The 17306-nt window shown below is 38.0% G+C and overlaps 1 protein-coding gene across 2 annotated transcripts in view; it reads right to left on the bottom strand.

Annotated features, from left to right (window-relative positions):
* Nucleotides 1-828: 828 nt before the first annotated feature.
* LOC102304446 (EGF-like repeat and discoidin I-like domain-containing protein 3) overlaps nt 829-17306 on the bottom strand; it is a 131430-nt gene continuing 114952 nt past the window's right edge. For both annotated transcript variants that reach the window (XM_005922879.3, XM_005922880.2), the window contains exon 10: nt 829-11647. In XM_005922879.3, coding sequence (XP_005922941.1) covers nt 11498-11647 — 150 coding nt within the window. In that variant the 3' untranslated portion in view covers nt 829-11497. The remainder of the gene's footprint in view (nt 11648-17306) is intronic.

Genomic DNA, 17306 nt, shown 5'->3' with positions numbered 1-17306 from the left:
CTTGGACTTCCCCCCCTCCACATGTGCATGGATCAAAAACTTCCTCACAGACCGTTCACAATCAGTCAAGGTTGGCAACCAGCGATCATCCACCCTGTCACTCAGCACTGGCTCACCACAGGGATGTGTGCTGAGTCCACTATTATACACCATCTACACCAGTGACTGCACCCCTACGCACCCCTGCAACATCATCATCGAATTTGCAGACGACACCACTCTGGTGGGGCTCATCACCAACGATGATGACACCGCCTACAGGGATAAGGTCCAGCGACTGTCAGAATGGTGTAACTACAATAACCTCATGCTAAACACCAAGAAAACCAAGGAAGTGGTCATGGACTTCCGCAAAACAAGAACTGACCCTCCTCCCCTCTCCATAAAAGGTGACTATGTGGAGAGGGTGTCCTCCTTTAAGTTCCTCGGCACCCACGTATCCGAGGACCTATCCTGGTCCACAAACACATCAGCCCTAGTGAAGAAAGCCCAGCAGCGCCTCCATTTCTTGAGGGTTCTGAGATGGAACAGGCTGCAGACTGACCTCCTAGTGTCCTTCTACCGTGCCACTATCGAGAGTGTGCTGGTGCACGCCATCCCTGTGTGGTACGCTGGTTGCACAACAGCTGACAAGAAGAGACTACAGAGGGTCATCAGAACTGCAGAGAAGGTGATCGGCTGTCCACTCCCCTCCCTGGACTTAATTGCCAGCTCAAGATGTCTCTCCAGAGCCAGGGCAATTATAAAGGACCACCTCCATCCTAACCACCACCTCTTCAACATCCTGCCCTCTGGAAAAAGGCTCAGATCCATCAGGTGCAAAACCAACAGACTAAAGAACAGCTTCTTCCCGTGGGCTGTCAGAACTCTTAATGCAAACTAAGAGTGTGTAAAGACTTCCCCAACACATCCACCCTGACACTGCTGTTGATCATCTATGTGCAATATCTCAGTCTTTCCATGTTCTGTGCAATATTTTTGGCTCATGTGCAATTATTTTGGTCCCAGTCTGTTTCAATGTTTCCTACACATACACCATGTATATAGTTCCACTCACATATGTATACATATACACTGTTTTTTATTATTTATTCTTATTTATTTAATTATTTATTTATTTTCCGCCTTCGTTGTATATTGGTTTCTCTTCTTCTTACTTTAGCACCTTTGTGGTTCAGCTACCCAATTTCGCTGTGCAAGAAACTGCACAATGACAATAAAAAGCTCTAAGTCTCTCTAAGTCTCTAAGTCTCTAAGTATACCTGCACACAAACTAAATGGGCTACATGACCATCAGAAGAAGCTTTGAAAAGGTCACTTTTAAGTGTGGTTATCTGGAAATGGATAAAATATGAAATGCCCTCGGGCTGGAGCTCCCTCATGGTGTGAGCATAACCATGAGAAAGGTGATATATCAGAACACCATTGCCACAGTCAACCATGGAGGTAGAAGCACAGCACATCAAAGCGCCAAAGGGCGCAGCCACATACCATAAAAACTTGGACAGGGGCCTTGTTCCTTCGGCCAGAACACTGAAAGTGTGTCATGGATGGGTCGTACAGCAAGACAGACCCAAAACATACTGCCAAAGCAACAAAAGAGCAGCTAAAGAAGATGCACATTATGGAGTGGCGTAGCCAATCTCCAGATATCAATCATATACAAATTCTGTGGAAGGAGCTGAAGTTTTGGATAGCTGCGTAGGGATAGCTGGCGCTATGAGGAGAGAGACTAAATGACTAGAGGTGGAGTGTACAACCTTTATGTGGAGGAAATATGAGCATAAACACTATGCTTGAATTACTTCCGTATTTGAAAATACAGCAGTGAGCTAAAAACAAATTAAAATTTAAAAAAAAGTAGAGCCACATCAGAATAGATATTTTGGTTAGGACAATGCTTAAAATAAGCATTTGTGACTGTAACAAGTCTTATATAAGTAGAGAGAACTGATAGTTCAGGTCTATTCAGGTCCAGTTTACTCAGTTTACTCTCCGAACTTTAAACACTGCCTACAGTAAGAGCACATCTCTGCTCAAGTTTTAAGTTTTGTATATATAGCTTTGTGCAAGTTTTGAGAAAGGTGACTCTCAAAGGCACTGGACTCACACGTTCCTCTTAACGTGGACTGGAGGCTCATGGGAGCTTGGCTCATGTATCTTTCATAGACTGCTGCAAAGTTTTTGTCACCTCCTTCAACTGGTCACATTATCACTTACTCACCCAGTGCTATTCTTCCTCATCTCCCATTCAAGCTTTGATTTTTCTTAAGCTTCTAAGATCAGAATATCTGACTAGCTAGCGATATAAGACAAGACACTACAAGAATGCCATAATCTTAAAGAACAGACAACAACAACAACAAAAAATCACCTTAGGAAGAGGATTTAGATTATTCCAGGCTATTTCTACTGATGTAAAGCCAGAGTAATACAGTTTCTCCTTCATCTTTATCTCATTCTAGAAGAAAATGTGGATAGTGAAGAAGAAAACAGTCCTAATCTATTTTTAACAGTAACTATTCTATTTGTATTCTTTTCTTTCACTTTCTAGTCCTTTAGATCCTTTACTGCTTCAGAATGCAATGAATACCCTTTAGGCATTTCCATCTTAATTTTAAATAAAGGCAAAGCTGTGTAAGTAAAACAAAATGCACTGTTGGACTAATATCATCCCAGACTGCTGGAAAGTCTGTGTATGTCAGCAAGTAGACAGTGCTTCTATTCTCTGATCTGTCATCAGGCCCAACTTTGCATGTAATTAAGTTTCATTTAAAACTTTAAACTTGACTCTAGAGAGAGAATATTTTTTAACCACTAGGGAGTAACCAAAGAAAGTTTATGATGACACTGTGGCAGTGGGGTGGGGGGTGGGGTTATAGGTGATAAATATATATGGTATAATGTTATCTTATGTCATAACATTCCACATTAATACACCTGTTCCCAAAACACTGTGAATAACAATGGGGCATATAATAGGCATTATAATAAAGTTCTTTTATCACTAAGACACAGTTAAAATCCTATATTTTTTAGTATTGGCCCTGCAATCTGTCACCTTATTTACAACATAATAAAACCAATCCACCTATTGTAGCTTTGAACCAGCTTAAAACCAGAAATTGGAGGAGCAATATGAAGTCAATATTCATTTGACTCATTTTCAGTGTGTACTCACAGACATACTGTTTTGAAATGTAAATTCATTGCGCCTGACTTGTTAAAGTAACCAAATCTAATAACAACCCATGCCAGCAGTTGTAAAAATTCCCAGGGATTCGCTCTACCTTTGTGAGAAGGTTATACATACAAAGTAATAAACTCTGGTGCTTTGGAACACTGGTCCTGTCCGAGAACCTCTAATCTGCCTATGTGTTGCCTACTTTCACTGTTTTCAGTCATGTGACTTCTCACAGAAACAGGAGCTGTTTTATTAACCTCAATGCGACTCGCTACACTCGCTGTGTAAGGAGGCATTCAAGATGACCTCAAAAACAGGGGGGAAAAGATAGTTTAATGCTTTTAGGAGCTTATTAGTCACAATTTCTGTCCCTCTTGAATGCACTACAGGTTTTTAAAACTGAACCAAAAATAACATTTGCTTCAGTGTCATTAGAGAAGTGAACAGTCCACACAAGTGTGGCCCAGTTCTGCCAAAAACTCCCCAAAGACTGCACAAACAAGATAACAAGAGAGATATCACAGTGCACTTGAAACTCATATGCCCTCAATATTCATTGCGACAAACAACACGGCATGCAGATAAATTTATTCCATATGATAAGTGACACTATATATAGCTCAAACACTCTATGTACTGTAGTGCTCTAGATACAAAATGCTCTGGATAAGGGATGATGAGATTAATCACAAAAGCTTTCACAAGTGAGGTAAGAAAAATATGTAAGATCACTGAATTACTTATCACTGCTTATTTCTTGTTTCTAACAGATAGTCACTGTTTGTTTTAACCATGTCTGCTCCATAACTTCACGTGTTATTCGAACCATGAAAACAAAGATCGAATAACATTAACAAGGTTCATACTTGAACCCACATCAGAATATTTTGCTGAAAAAAAAAAAAGCTTATACATAATTAAATCAGAACATTTAATGATGTAATTGTTTAGGGTTGGGGAAATGTACTTTACTGGCCAACTCTATTTTATTCTTATTTTGCTGAAAAGTGAGAAATATATGTAACTATTTATTAAAATGTGTGCAAAGATAAATTAAATTTAGCATACAAGATAAATGCAGAGAGCGTGTAATTCTAACAAGCTTATAAAGTCAACAGGCTTTCTTATTAAGCTTTCTAGTAATTTCTTTAAGCACATGGCCTTCAGATATTGTCCATTTCCTGCAGATTTTTTTGACCTCACACTTCTCTCACACCCTTTGTCCTGCTCTTTTTCAGTTTCCTCAAAGTTTTTAAAAACATACTGCACACCATGTCAAGATATGCCATTTTATGGCTAATACCTCTTCAGGAATCACCTTGTTGATGCAAAAATATTATTTTATGTCTTTTTTTATAGATTCAACTAAAGAAATGGGAACAAAGGGCCTAAAGGTACTTTTTAAATCGGTTATTTGCTACATTGTCTATTATGTGTAGACAAAATACTGACTGCTTGAGAGAAGTATTGCTCGTGAGAACTGATTCTTGTAAGTAAAATATAAAGAAATGCGGGACAGCTCAAGACTTTTGCACGGTACCTTGATGTGTGATGCTGTCAAAGGAGAAAGTAGATGCAGTACGGGAGTAAGTAAAAGTAGAAGTTAAGATAATTCTGTCAAAAGAATCAGAATCATTTGTTTGCTATCTGGCTTAATTAAAATAATTGAAGATTGAAACATTTTTATCCCTAAAAAATAAAAATCTTTTTGTATTTCTGAGGTTTTTCTATGCTGTCTGAAGTAGTTCTTGTTAAACATTTTACTGTTGCAGCTCTGTTAGTCTGTTTTACACGAGAACAGCAGCAGAGTATTTAATGTGATCCAAAACCTGTCATTTTTGCTCACATTATAATGTAGCATTCTGCAACAGAGGGGTGGACACACTCCTGATTGGAACAAGTCCTAATCTCGACTTTCCTACAAATAGCTTTTTGCAAATTTTATAGACAGGCAGTAAGAGCGACTACACATTACACTCCACTCACGCTAAACATTTTATTCCTCATTCTTTCAGCATGGCTTTTTAAAAATAGACATGTTGAATCGTTATATAGGACTCTTGATATTTCTAAGGCTATGCAACACCATGCTTGAATAAAGTGCTTGAAATGAATCGTGACAAGAGCTTGTACATATTTGATATTGAGTCCTGTGATGGTGGAGTAAGATATTTAACTCAATTTCCTCTCCAGAGTTCGGTGTTCGTAAAGTACTTGAAGTGGAGAAATACTGTTTTATTAACAATTTATTCCTCTGATCTCTATTTAGTGTTATCACATACAGTATCTACATGTGCTTTCTGTTATGCACTGCACTGGATAATGTTTTACCTGTAGGTACTTTTAAAACATACTATAGGATTACCTGTTTATATATGTTTAACTTAGTGAAATTTAATTATTTTTTACACAAGGCCTTTTGTTAATTAGGATGCCTCCTTCTACCTCAGGTTTATAAGGTTTCGTGATCCTTTAATCTGTTAAGCTATTTCAGTTTGTAAAGCTAAATTCAATCATGGGGCCACCAGAGTAAATATGACTTGCTTTTTGATCACAGTAATAGATTAAGGCTCCTTGCTTGGGAGAAGATAAGAGACGTGAAACTGCAAATAGAATAAAAGGTCAAGACAACAAAGACGAGTCCAAACACGAACACAAATGCTGAAACTAAAATGGCAAACAATTTTCTGCTTTATTACAGAGCCTTTAAAAACAACAGCTGTTTGACATAAAATGGAGAGAAAAACAAGAATTGCTTTGATTACTAAGGTGGGAAGTAAGAGAACAAGAAATTAAAAACACATGATGTGAAAATTAAACCAACAGATGGATAAAAACACGACTGCACAGGGAAATTGCGTTGCCAGTCAAGTGAACAGCAACTTTGATTCATAATGTAAATGTCTTCCAACATCTAAAACCAGGATCGATCCAGGGCTCTTGCAGAACATTTCTTTATTGCAAGTGGAACAACAACTTCTTGTGGTCCAGAGTCACAGTGCTCACCTCACGTTGCATTTACTGACAGACCCAACATGGGAAATTCCATATGTCAAACAAAATGTTTGACTTCTTAAACTTTTTATGCAATAAATGATCACCATAATATGTATTCACATTACATCTAAGGTAGATTAGATGGAATGTTGCATGCACAATCTTCCTTAACGTGACCCTTCCTAATTTAAATGTAAAATCTTTAAGGGTATTAAAAGGCATGGCTAACTCGACTAAACTGATTTTTTCCCCTTTTCGTATCACTTTTTTCATTGCCCTATAGCTTCAGTCACCTAGGTTTACAAGCCAATTACATTAAACTGGACTGACACTTCCATAGCAGAAGCATTAGTGGACTTTTGCCTGCACTGTGTTAGCCCTGTAACTCTCATTTTGATAAGCTGCCACAATTGTGGCACTAACCTCAGGGAGGCACAGAATGGCCATCGCATGTCACAGTAAATCAATGAAACATAGGGTCAGATCTGGCATGCATGGTAAATTACTGCGAGGTTGTAATCGAAAAAAAAAAAACACCAAAGAAATTCTGTGTGAGATCTACGGACAATGCACGAATTTAGGAACACCAAGGCAGTCAGCTCATATCAGCAATGAACAATGCAGTCTGCAAAGAGCAGTGCAAATTAGTGGGGGGTTGGAAACGAGCAGAACTGATGAGGGTGCCACTATTCTACTAACGTCACAGGTGCAACTTGCTGCTTAGTCGTAATATAACAAATAGCATGAGTAGGTCCAATGCACATGTTTCTTTCAGGAAACAGCAAGGCAACAGAGGACAAGAAATGGGAGCAGAAACATAATTATTCTTTGGTTTAAATGGAGGCATCACAAATTACAACAAGTATTTTTAAACTGTAAAATTCTATAAGGTATGAAAAATCCAGTCAAAGTCATCAACCTTGGCAAAGAAAAAGGATGATGCTTTTAATACTGATGTCTGTCGATGATTTTTATGGCCATATAGCAGCACAAGGTCTTCACTAATGATTACCATGTTACTCATGGATGTGCTGGTCTTATGCCGCTCGGGTAGCTCTGTGATTGTGGTGCTGCATTTGTTGCTGCTGCATGCTGAGTGGGAGTGATCAAAGTTTGTACTGCTACTGTCAGCTGGTGTCAACTCTGAAACATTCCTCCAAAACTGTAGCTGCTGGTACAACGAAAACAGCAAAGGCAGTAATGCCAAAAATTGGACGAATAGGTGCAATGATTGTACTGTAAACTGAACCCTGAGGATGGAAACAGCTAGCTCAGCAGCTTCATGTCATACCCATTGTAACTTGTTACTGCAATTTATTTTTTTTGTTACTAATAATTGTTTTGTACCATAATATTAGATACTACCAGTTAATTGGTATCCATGTAGAGTTACCCAGATTAGTTATTTATTAGTAGTTGGTATCAAGTCTAAATATATAATTATATACTGGAAACAGCTATCAAAATGTTTGAACTGGGGACGTGTGAATAGTCAACATTTTTGCTGCCCTGGCTGGCAATTGCAACATGCAATTGCAACATGTATATTTGATCAACATTTAAAACATTAAAAGCCTAACGAGGAAAGCAAGTAATAATATCATACAGCTCTTAAAATACACAATATTTATTTGGCCAGTATTTAACTTTGCCCATCTTTTGCTCAATGTCAGTGTTTTCTTAGAGTTTTCTGACAAATCGACTGGTCTAACTTTTTTTCTTGGATTTCAGTGAAATGGAAAAGTAGTTGCCTGGAATATGCCTTGTTTAAATATCCTAAGAATTCGTAATGTTTGTGCTGGTAAGCATTTGAATTGTTTCCATATTTGCAGACTATGCAAGAGGTTGCTATTAATACTAATACAGGAATACTGGCTACATAGTGACCAAAAAAGCATTTCCAAAAACATTAAATTATAACTAATGATATAATATAATAATAATATTTCATTGTTTTTAGCTAAAATGGCATCAAAAAGCCTGGATATATATTGTACACTCAGTTAGTGATTGGGTTTTTATTTAATGGAATTGTATGTATGCAGTTTGCTGAACCTTGAGACTTAATTGTTTGTCACAAATCATAAACCAGTCCGTTCACAGCTGACAATTACACTAACAAATCTTTATTTTCCACATAGGCATTTAGTCTTATCCTTGACATAAGGGGTACTCACTGTATAACTCATTGTATGTGTGTGTCTTTGTGAAATAGTACACATCCTGGGAAAAAAGGCTGTTGCGCTGTGGCTATTGAAAGAAGTTTGAAATTGAACTAATTTTGTAACAACAGTGAAACAGCAAAAGACTTATGATGCTAAAATGAAAAAGAAAACATAAAAAGCAAAGATAACTTTCTCTCTCTGAAATACTTGTGTGCTCCACTGTGTGGATGCTGCGTTCCCAGCCTTTAGAAAGGTGGGAAACTCTTTTTTTGAAGCTATTATGTTTCCTACTAAAGTAATATCAATGGCATCAAAGATTTCAAAAAACACAAAGCAAACGTATCATTTTCACAGATATGTTTTTATTTGTCAAACTGAAAGAACTTTTTGTTTTGAAGCAATGTCTTTTTTTTTCCACTGTACAGAGTTTTAGATTCTCCTCTGCAGGCTTGAACCTAACTATTATTATGATGGGTACATTTTCTAGATAGTGGGTGACAGTGAGATTGAGGAAGTAAGAAATAATATGTGAACAGTTGACACTGAAATACAAAGACATGATGAGTTTCTATTTTTTTCCCCGTTTGGACCCGTGAGATGCTTCAGTTTTACAATGCACAAGACAACTGATGGTGAATACAAAGTAAAGGCTATTAGATCTTTATGATATGCAAGAACACAATGTGCCTGTGGACATCCTTGTTGTACTGTACGCTTCAAATCATCATGCAAAATTCCACAAAGCTTTGCAGCACACCTGCTTTGTCATAAATGCTCACGACAAATTAACTACAAAGACAAACTGGAGCAGATCTTGGAAATACTTGATACTTGTCGATAAAGAATCACAGCGAATATGTAAAATATACAAGAGATACTCGTATACTTATGTGTGTCCTGTGATCATGAACCTATGAAGTGTCAATGGAGTCACCAGTTCACTCCAAAGACAAAGAAAAAGAAACACATAGGTAATCTACAGCAGACTTTCGATGTTACTTACACAAATACGTAACACTTAAATAACATCTTAACACACATCCGGTCCATTATAGCATACTATATCATATCACACTGCCATTTACCAAACCTACACTACTGCCTATGCTTGGTTGTTAGGTAACTTCATTGTTAGGTTTTGTTTTTTTAATTTCAGACTTTTTACCTTTTGTCTCGAAGCATTCATGATGTCTTTCTGTACTTTTCATCATTTCACATTGCAGAATTAAGTTAAAAAATAATGTTAAAGGATTTTTATTTTTATTCATTCATGCCATCAAAATATCTGTTAAAGGCTGATGCAGTTATTTCAGTACAGAATTCCTGTAAATTTCTCACTTTCTTTTTCAGAACTAGATTCTGAAAATATAAAATGAAGGGTTTGTTATGGGCCTGAAAGCTGACAAGGCTGAAGTGAAACATGAAGTATAAAAGCGGAAGTGGCTCCTTTTGGATTTTATTGTTGCACTAGAGAGCTTTGGAAAAACTAGCCAAGAGTGGAAAACCCTTGAGCAATCCAGGTCCGATACAGGCCCACAAGCTCTGACACTACTGCAATACCTCAGGGTTTGTTTGCTTCCATTTATTTAACTGGCTAAACATTGCTGTTCATTTACTGCAGATGTAGCCAACAAGAGAAGCCATACAGTAAAAACTGCAAGTCTTTAAATATGTTTAGCAACCTGCAACCATTTGAAAATGCAGAGAGCAACAGTGGAAACACATATAAGCATTTTAATATTTTATTCCTATACTTTAATCCAGTATTTTAATAAAAGCTTATTATTCCATTTCCATAATTAATTTACAGCTCTGTTCTGTCACTCTGGTCATTGTAGGTCTGAGATGACGATAGTAATACGAGCAATTTTCCTGTCTTTTGAAAATGAGGAAATTAATTAAAGGTTTTCACTTATCAAGTCAAAGAAATTAAGGATATTAAGAAACTGCTTTCAGCGTTTGAGTTATGCATATATGGATGATTTCAATAATTACTTTCACTCACGTGGTATTTTCTTTAAATAATAACACAGAAATCTTCAACTAGGAGGCCAAAAATATGCGCTGTGGGTTAATATGGATCACATCTATCCTGAGCTTTTTTAATTGATTTGACTTAGATCTCCAAGACAACACGAGGACATTAAAAACATGTTGTGAATCTAACAGCTGAGATTGAAAAAGCAAACAAAATAAAATAAATGCAAAATGGCAAACAAACAATAATAGCAAATAATCTTACATCTAGCAATAATCGAATGTTAAAAAAATGTGAGCTAACATTTCAACTACATACAACCTTATAAGCCTCAGTGTCAGTGCTGCAGAACCACTTTAAACTGCAGCGCTTGCTTTTTGTCTCACGTATCAGTCATCTTTATTAAGCTTTTGCAGTGTGTTGTAATGTTTCAGAACTATTTAAAAATGCACATAAAAATAGGTCTCTAAATCAAATCCATTTGCTTTCAGGGCTGGAGGTTTTAAATGATTTCTCATAATATATATTTATAGTTCACGCACCATGCAATTTCTTAGTCTTTTACATATAATACAAGAGCTTTAGCAGTGTTTTGATTGATGCTGTAATGCCAGTGTCCATTAGGGAAAAGGCATGGCTTGAGGAGGTGCTGTATTCAAAGTAAAAACACATTTGATGATGAGATAACATGTCATCTACATGATCATTTAGACAGTTTAGTCATGGCATGACGCTGGTTAATCATGTCCAATGAAGCACAACAGACAGATTTCACACATTTGTTAAAAAGTGACACTGTACAATAGCTTCTATGGCAACAAGTTAAAACCACAGGGAGACTCCCTTTCTGACACCACCCCCAAACCCACCCCTCCCATATATATATTATAGAAGTTCATTCCAAACAGGATGGCAAATCTTGAGAGGAATAAAAAGACAAAGATCACGCTTTAAATAGGAAAAACAAAAGGACAAACAGGGGCAGGGGCAGGTTTTAAATCATTGTACAAAAGAACAAACAGCAACCCATCACAACCAACGCATACTCTTGAAAAATCCATTGGAAATCAATTTCTTTTTACAGGTTGCACAGTTTATTTCTGAAGTACTTTGTGAGACACTCCAGTATGCCAAGGGACAAGGGGCGATGGGCAGACAGATGAAGGAAAGGGTTTACTCTTCCTCTGTGCATCCGAGTATTTCTACACGCAAAGTGATCCTGCCGTACCACGACCAGGGAAGGATCCGAATGAACCGAGCGTAGATAGGCGGGTCTATCACGTTCTTTCTGTGTGTGTCGTTGTCAAAGTTCCCTTGGAATACCTGGAAAAATGACAACATGAATGGCTGTTAATGGTTAGTTGACTCGATTGTTTCCGCAAAAACAAATCCCTATGGAAAGAATTGAAACGCAATATTCATGTCCAATAATCTAGCCACATGCTTCAACGTGCGTCATGTGTGAAGACAAAGAGAGAAATCACGCACACATACAACCAAAAGTATTTTCGGTAGGGGGTTGCAAAACGTTCTTGGTGCATTTCTCATTTGATTTCTACAGACTGTTACCTTGAAGACCTCATGCTTGAACTGGTAATGAATGAAGTGCAGCCAATAAGAATTTCATTCTAAACATGACCAGAAAGAGAACATTCCCACAACTCGGTCCTATTCGTGGTTTCTTTTATGCACTATGCGAACACATCAACAGTTTCCCCCCTGGGGAAGATTGCGCATTGTTAGAGTGGCACAGCTGGAAGTGCCACCTTCATAATTAGTCAAAAACATCAGCTGCTGTTTCTCCTCCTTACTGAGTTTTGTTAAGTAACCTGCACCTCAGGCTTGTTGGTGCTGTTTTCCTTCAGTTTTGCCACACAGTCTTGAATTCTTCACTTTGGCTTTGGCATAATGTTATTTTAAAAAGCCCTGCAGTTTTCTTCAATATTGGCTCCATAAAAGTCATTACATGTTGTGCTAGAGAATAACATGCATTCTGATAGATATTAATGAACACGCCTACTCCTCATATAGTCACCATCATTCATACGACAGTGTGCAAAAGTCTCAAACTACCCCTCGTTTCTTCTTGTAATTTTTTTTAAAGTGGTCTTTAAAAAAATACACATTTCATTGAATCTAAAATTCCAAAGAGAACATAGTTTCTGCAGCCAGTGGTGCTGGGGATTTTGTTAACATTGATAGAAACGCAAAGTTTTGGTTGCAGTTGTTGATACATCAGTAGATCTGCATGTCTCTTTTTGTCTAATTCACATTTTTTTGTTGAGAGATGATTTTTTTTTTGCAGACCATATCACCCTAGTTTTGGGAAAATATAATTTCATAGAGATTCAATGAAAATTAAGAACTTTAAGGTGAACCATAAATAAACAGGTCAGTGACTGACCAGCAATTACAAACGACTATAATTGTCACACTGGTATGCATGCTCTGTTGTTAATTATTACAAGCTTTGGTGTGTGTTTAATAGACTGTACAATGAAGTATATTAAGGAGAAATGCATCTACAGGGAGTGCTTCATTGACGAATATGATCATTTCAATTAAACAGATATGATTATGCCTGCGTAATTGGGATGAAATGGGATTCGGTGTTGTGTGGAATGAAAAAATCAGTGGGCTAAATCCAAGCAGGTGCTAGAAATGGGGCTTCACATCTTTTGAGTAAATACTCATCTAATCCCCTTTCAAATATTCATAGTGGCATTAAGAATTTTGGAGAAAAAAAAACAGTTCAGACTGTGTGATTCAACCAAATATTCACAGACTGTACAGTGTTTTCTAAAACACCAGGCCAGAGAGGAGATTTGAAGATTTAAGTATTAAGCACCAGCTTCGGCTTTGTATAAATGTCCTCTGCACATCCAAATGTCCTCATCAAACATAAGCGCAGAATTGTTTTCTAGTCAATCGGGTAAAATAATCTTAAATGAAAAGGATGAAAAGCCGATTGTTTTAGGCAAGCCAGTATAACTTTGAATAGGACAAATTATGCATAGAAAAACACGAGGCAAAGTGCTTTCTTGTTCACCGGTATAGTGGCAACATGAGAAAATAACTGTGCAATCAAAGTACACAATATAAATTACGCATTCAACACAGAGAACGAATGCGAATCATTGTCATATTAGACATGGGGGAACTGTCGCTTCGAAACCATTATGTATAAAGTCTAAGATTGTCAAGTCAACTGGGAACCGTAACGAGGATCCCAACAGATGCGACTCAAATGCATGAGTCACTCTCAGACAGCTTGAATAAGAAGGTCTTTACTTGCAACAAAGTTTGCTACACAGTCCAAATAAATCTGGCTGTATCCCACCCAAAAAAAGTGCTACACAACAGCAGTATCCATAACACAACAGTACAATCTAATGACTACAAGGAGAATGTGAGGAGAAACAGCTGGAATGTGAGACACAAAAACACTGAGTTTAGCTGCCACAGGGGAAAAGGAACACAGGAGAAGAGGGTTACTGGATACGGTTGATACTAACGAGGGCAGGGGGATCTGATCAAATGGGCAGGAAATACGTGAGAGTGAAAATGAAATAAAGAAAATGAGGTAAGTATTGTCAGATCAAAGAAAATTGCAATGGTAACTGTACAATATAAAAACTCTGAATCTTTTTATTTTCCAAATAGCACAACTCAAAAATTTGATAATCATGACAAACAAATGCAAGAAAAAGAGGACAGAACTAAATGTGAAAAATTGAAAAGCTGAAATTTATTTATTGTTCTTTTCTTACATTTCAATAAATACTGAGTTTATCCATCTACAGCATTTTTTTTGAAGTAGTTACTGTCAAAGAAAATGCAACAAAAGGTTTAGGCTACTATTAATTATACATAATTATATAGCATCTGCACTAACAATGTTTAACGAGGTATGCTATTCTTATTTTCTTATTTTCATCACCTCAGTTTATTTCTCGGACGCTGCTAGAGGAGCTTTGCATTCAAAGTTCATGCAATACAATATTGCATGAACGATATTCATGCAATATTGCATGAAAGATACTATACTGCTCAAATTACAGAGAAAGCTATTGTATAAATCATGGCTTAAAATATCAGATACTCTCATGACTCACTTGGTATCTATTTACAGATGGACATATAAGACATTATGGTCTGCAATCAATGCACAATGGCGTGACAATCAAACCTCTTATTTCTCTTCTAACCAGGTGCGTTTTGATTAAATCGTCTCTGACTAATTCTTTAGTTAGCATGTCTGCCCCTATGGTTTTCATGTTCTGGCTCCTGTGTGAGTTACTCTTAATGGGAACATAAGCTGAAGGTGACAGGTGTACTCTTTCATTACTTTCCTTATTTTTGGGTCACCTTTTCATTCTACATTCTTTTTTATCATTTTCCTCCTTCAGTGAAACCCATTCTCTTCCCCTCTCTTTCTCATCTATATTGTAGCACAGAGCTTAGACTGTAGTCAGACAAGGTTTGTATCTGGTGCAAACAACATCACATGGAATCCTGCTCTCTGTCAGTTTCCTAGTCTTTTCCGTCTCTTTGTTCTGCTGTTTTTGAGTGCTTAAAAAAATAAATAAAAGCATTATATTTTAGGTTTCCTTTTGTCTATTGTTCCGTGCTTCAATGTGTAACAGATTTACACAGTTTCTGTCTAATGAGTCAATCACATAAGTCATTTTCCATCTGCATCCGAATTTAATCACTTATTTTGCTTTTTCAGGATGATAACGATCCAAGAGTTGTACAATAACACATTTTTTATGATTCCTCTGGTTTTCAACAAGAAGACTACACAAGATTAAACATATGTGAATTTTATAGAGCATTTGGAATGAACTTTTCCTGAACTCTGTTCCCATCTTGCCTCTCGGTCGTTGCCTTTCAGTTGGGAGAAACAAAAATATACTGTCAGAAAAGAGAGTACGCAACAGCTTAGGGTTGTATTTTGGTACCAGATACATTTATGAAGAAATACTTCACATTCTGGTCTTTGTTAGTGACTGTACAGTCCACAGTCAACACAAGCATCAAGACATCAGACGGACCAACCTTATTACTTAGGAATGAATTTGACTGGCGTAATTTGGTACGTGCTCTTGCATAGAAGTGTCCCATTTATTTCAGGAGGTTTAATGTTACATTTTCTGTGGTATTTGGCAATTATTGTTCATACTGTAGTACAATAAATGCATTTCACAAAACGAGTATTAATTGATCAACAGTGCTGATTCTTCAAGAACAACATTTCTAAACCATTCTGTGGGCATTTCTTTCAACTTTTTTAGTATTTGACAACATTATTTCAACCTGAGAAATGTGTCACATGCAGGAGTTTCACTGTGACTTTAGGTAGCACGTTATAAAAGGCAGAAGAGGGAGGCCATAAAGCCAGCAGCTGATCGAAATATGACAGAGATGTCTGCCATACTATCCAGGGACATGCCAGGTCGCACACAATGTATATAAATCTACTCTTTGGAACAGGGTATGTGAAGAATCACAATAAAAGGACAAATAATGTGTGGAGGAAAACAAAAATAAGATGGGGGATGGGAAGGTGTTGAAGATTTCCTCCACATCAACAGGATAATGGCAAACACCCTCCAGTGTTTCAAGTCATTCAGAGACGGGAAAGACATAAAGATGCAATTTTGAATCACTTGGCATAGTTAAACACATCTAAAACTGATGTAAAAGACTGATGCAAACTAAAGGAAAGCTGGATCATTTCTCAAGAGCAAGAAAAGGAAGTCTCTGAAAAATGTATAAATAGCATGTTATCATTAGGTTTGCATACTGTAAACACACATAAAGATTCAGATTTCCAAATTCCAGTTATTTAACAGGTTTTATGATTTTTTTTTTCCTATGCTGATCAGTTTGTCTAACATAGAAAATTTTGCATAAAAATGTACAAAACTTGCAATTTTACTTCCAGGCCCAGGGAGGGTGCCCGGAGGTGAGCTCTTGGTGGCCAGACCTTAGTTCACGGGGCCTGGCCGGGCACAGCCCGAGGAAGGGAGACAGGCCCACCCTCCTGTAGGTCCACCACCTGGGGGTGGACACCCTGGAGGACAACTCCCCGGGTCCCGAGACTAGCGACTGGGGCACTGAACCTCACCTCTCTGGTTGGGAAACAGCCTGAGCTAGTGCGTAAGGCTGAGAGGTACCGACTAGATATTTGATCCTTATACAACTGTTGCAAGCGCTTGGTCCGCACAGCCGACAGTATGTTGGACTCTTTGTTACCCATTCTGTTCATAATTTTTATGGACAGACTTTCTAGGCATAGCCAAGTGGCAGAAGACTTCTACTTAGGTGGTCTAAGAATCTCTGCCTTTGCAGATGATGTGCTTTTGTTGGCGTCATCAGGCGGTGGCCTCGCCACCTCATTCACAGCTGAGTGTGAAGCTTTGAGAATGAGAATCAGCACCTCCAATTGTGAGGCCATGGTTCTCAGGTGGAAAAGGGTTTAGTGCCCACTCCAGTTCATAGACGAGTTCCTGTCCCAAATGGAGTTTAAGTACCTCGGGATCATATTCTAGAGTGAGGGGAGAAGGGAGCGGGAGATCAAATAACAATCCTATGGCTACAGTGATGCACACACTGTACTGGTCCGTCGTGGTGAGGAGAAAGCTGATCGTAAAAGCGAAGCTCTTGATTTACTGGTCAATCTACATCCCTACCCTCGCCTATGGTCACGAGCTTTGGGTACTGACCGAAGGAACGACATCGCAGATGCTAATGGCAGAAAAGAGCTTTTTCCGAATGGTGGCTGGCCTCTCCCTTAGAGATAAGGTGAGGAGTTCGGAGCAGAGCTTCTACTCCTCCACATTGAAAAGGGCCAGTTGAAGTGGTTAGGGCCCCCTGGGCGCCTCCTGGGTGAGGTGAGATGAGGTGAGGTAAGGTAAGGTGTTCTGGACATGCCCCCGGGGCAGACCCAGGACACGCTGGAGAGATTATATTATAT

This window comes from Haplochromis burtoni, unplaced genomic scaffold (genome assembly GCF_018398535.1).
Source record: "Haplochromis burtoni strain Fernald_Lab_line unplaced genomic scaffold, NCSU_Asbu1 Contig_63, whole genome shotgun sequence".
In the NCBI taxonomy this organism is placed as follows: domain Eukaryota; kingdom Metazoa; phylum Chordata; class Actinopteri; order Cichliformes; family Cichlidae; genus Haplochromis; species Haplochromis burtoni.
The sequence above is the reverse complement of the archived record's forward strand: the minus strand, read 5'-3'. Positions and strand labels throughout refer to the sequence as shown.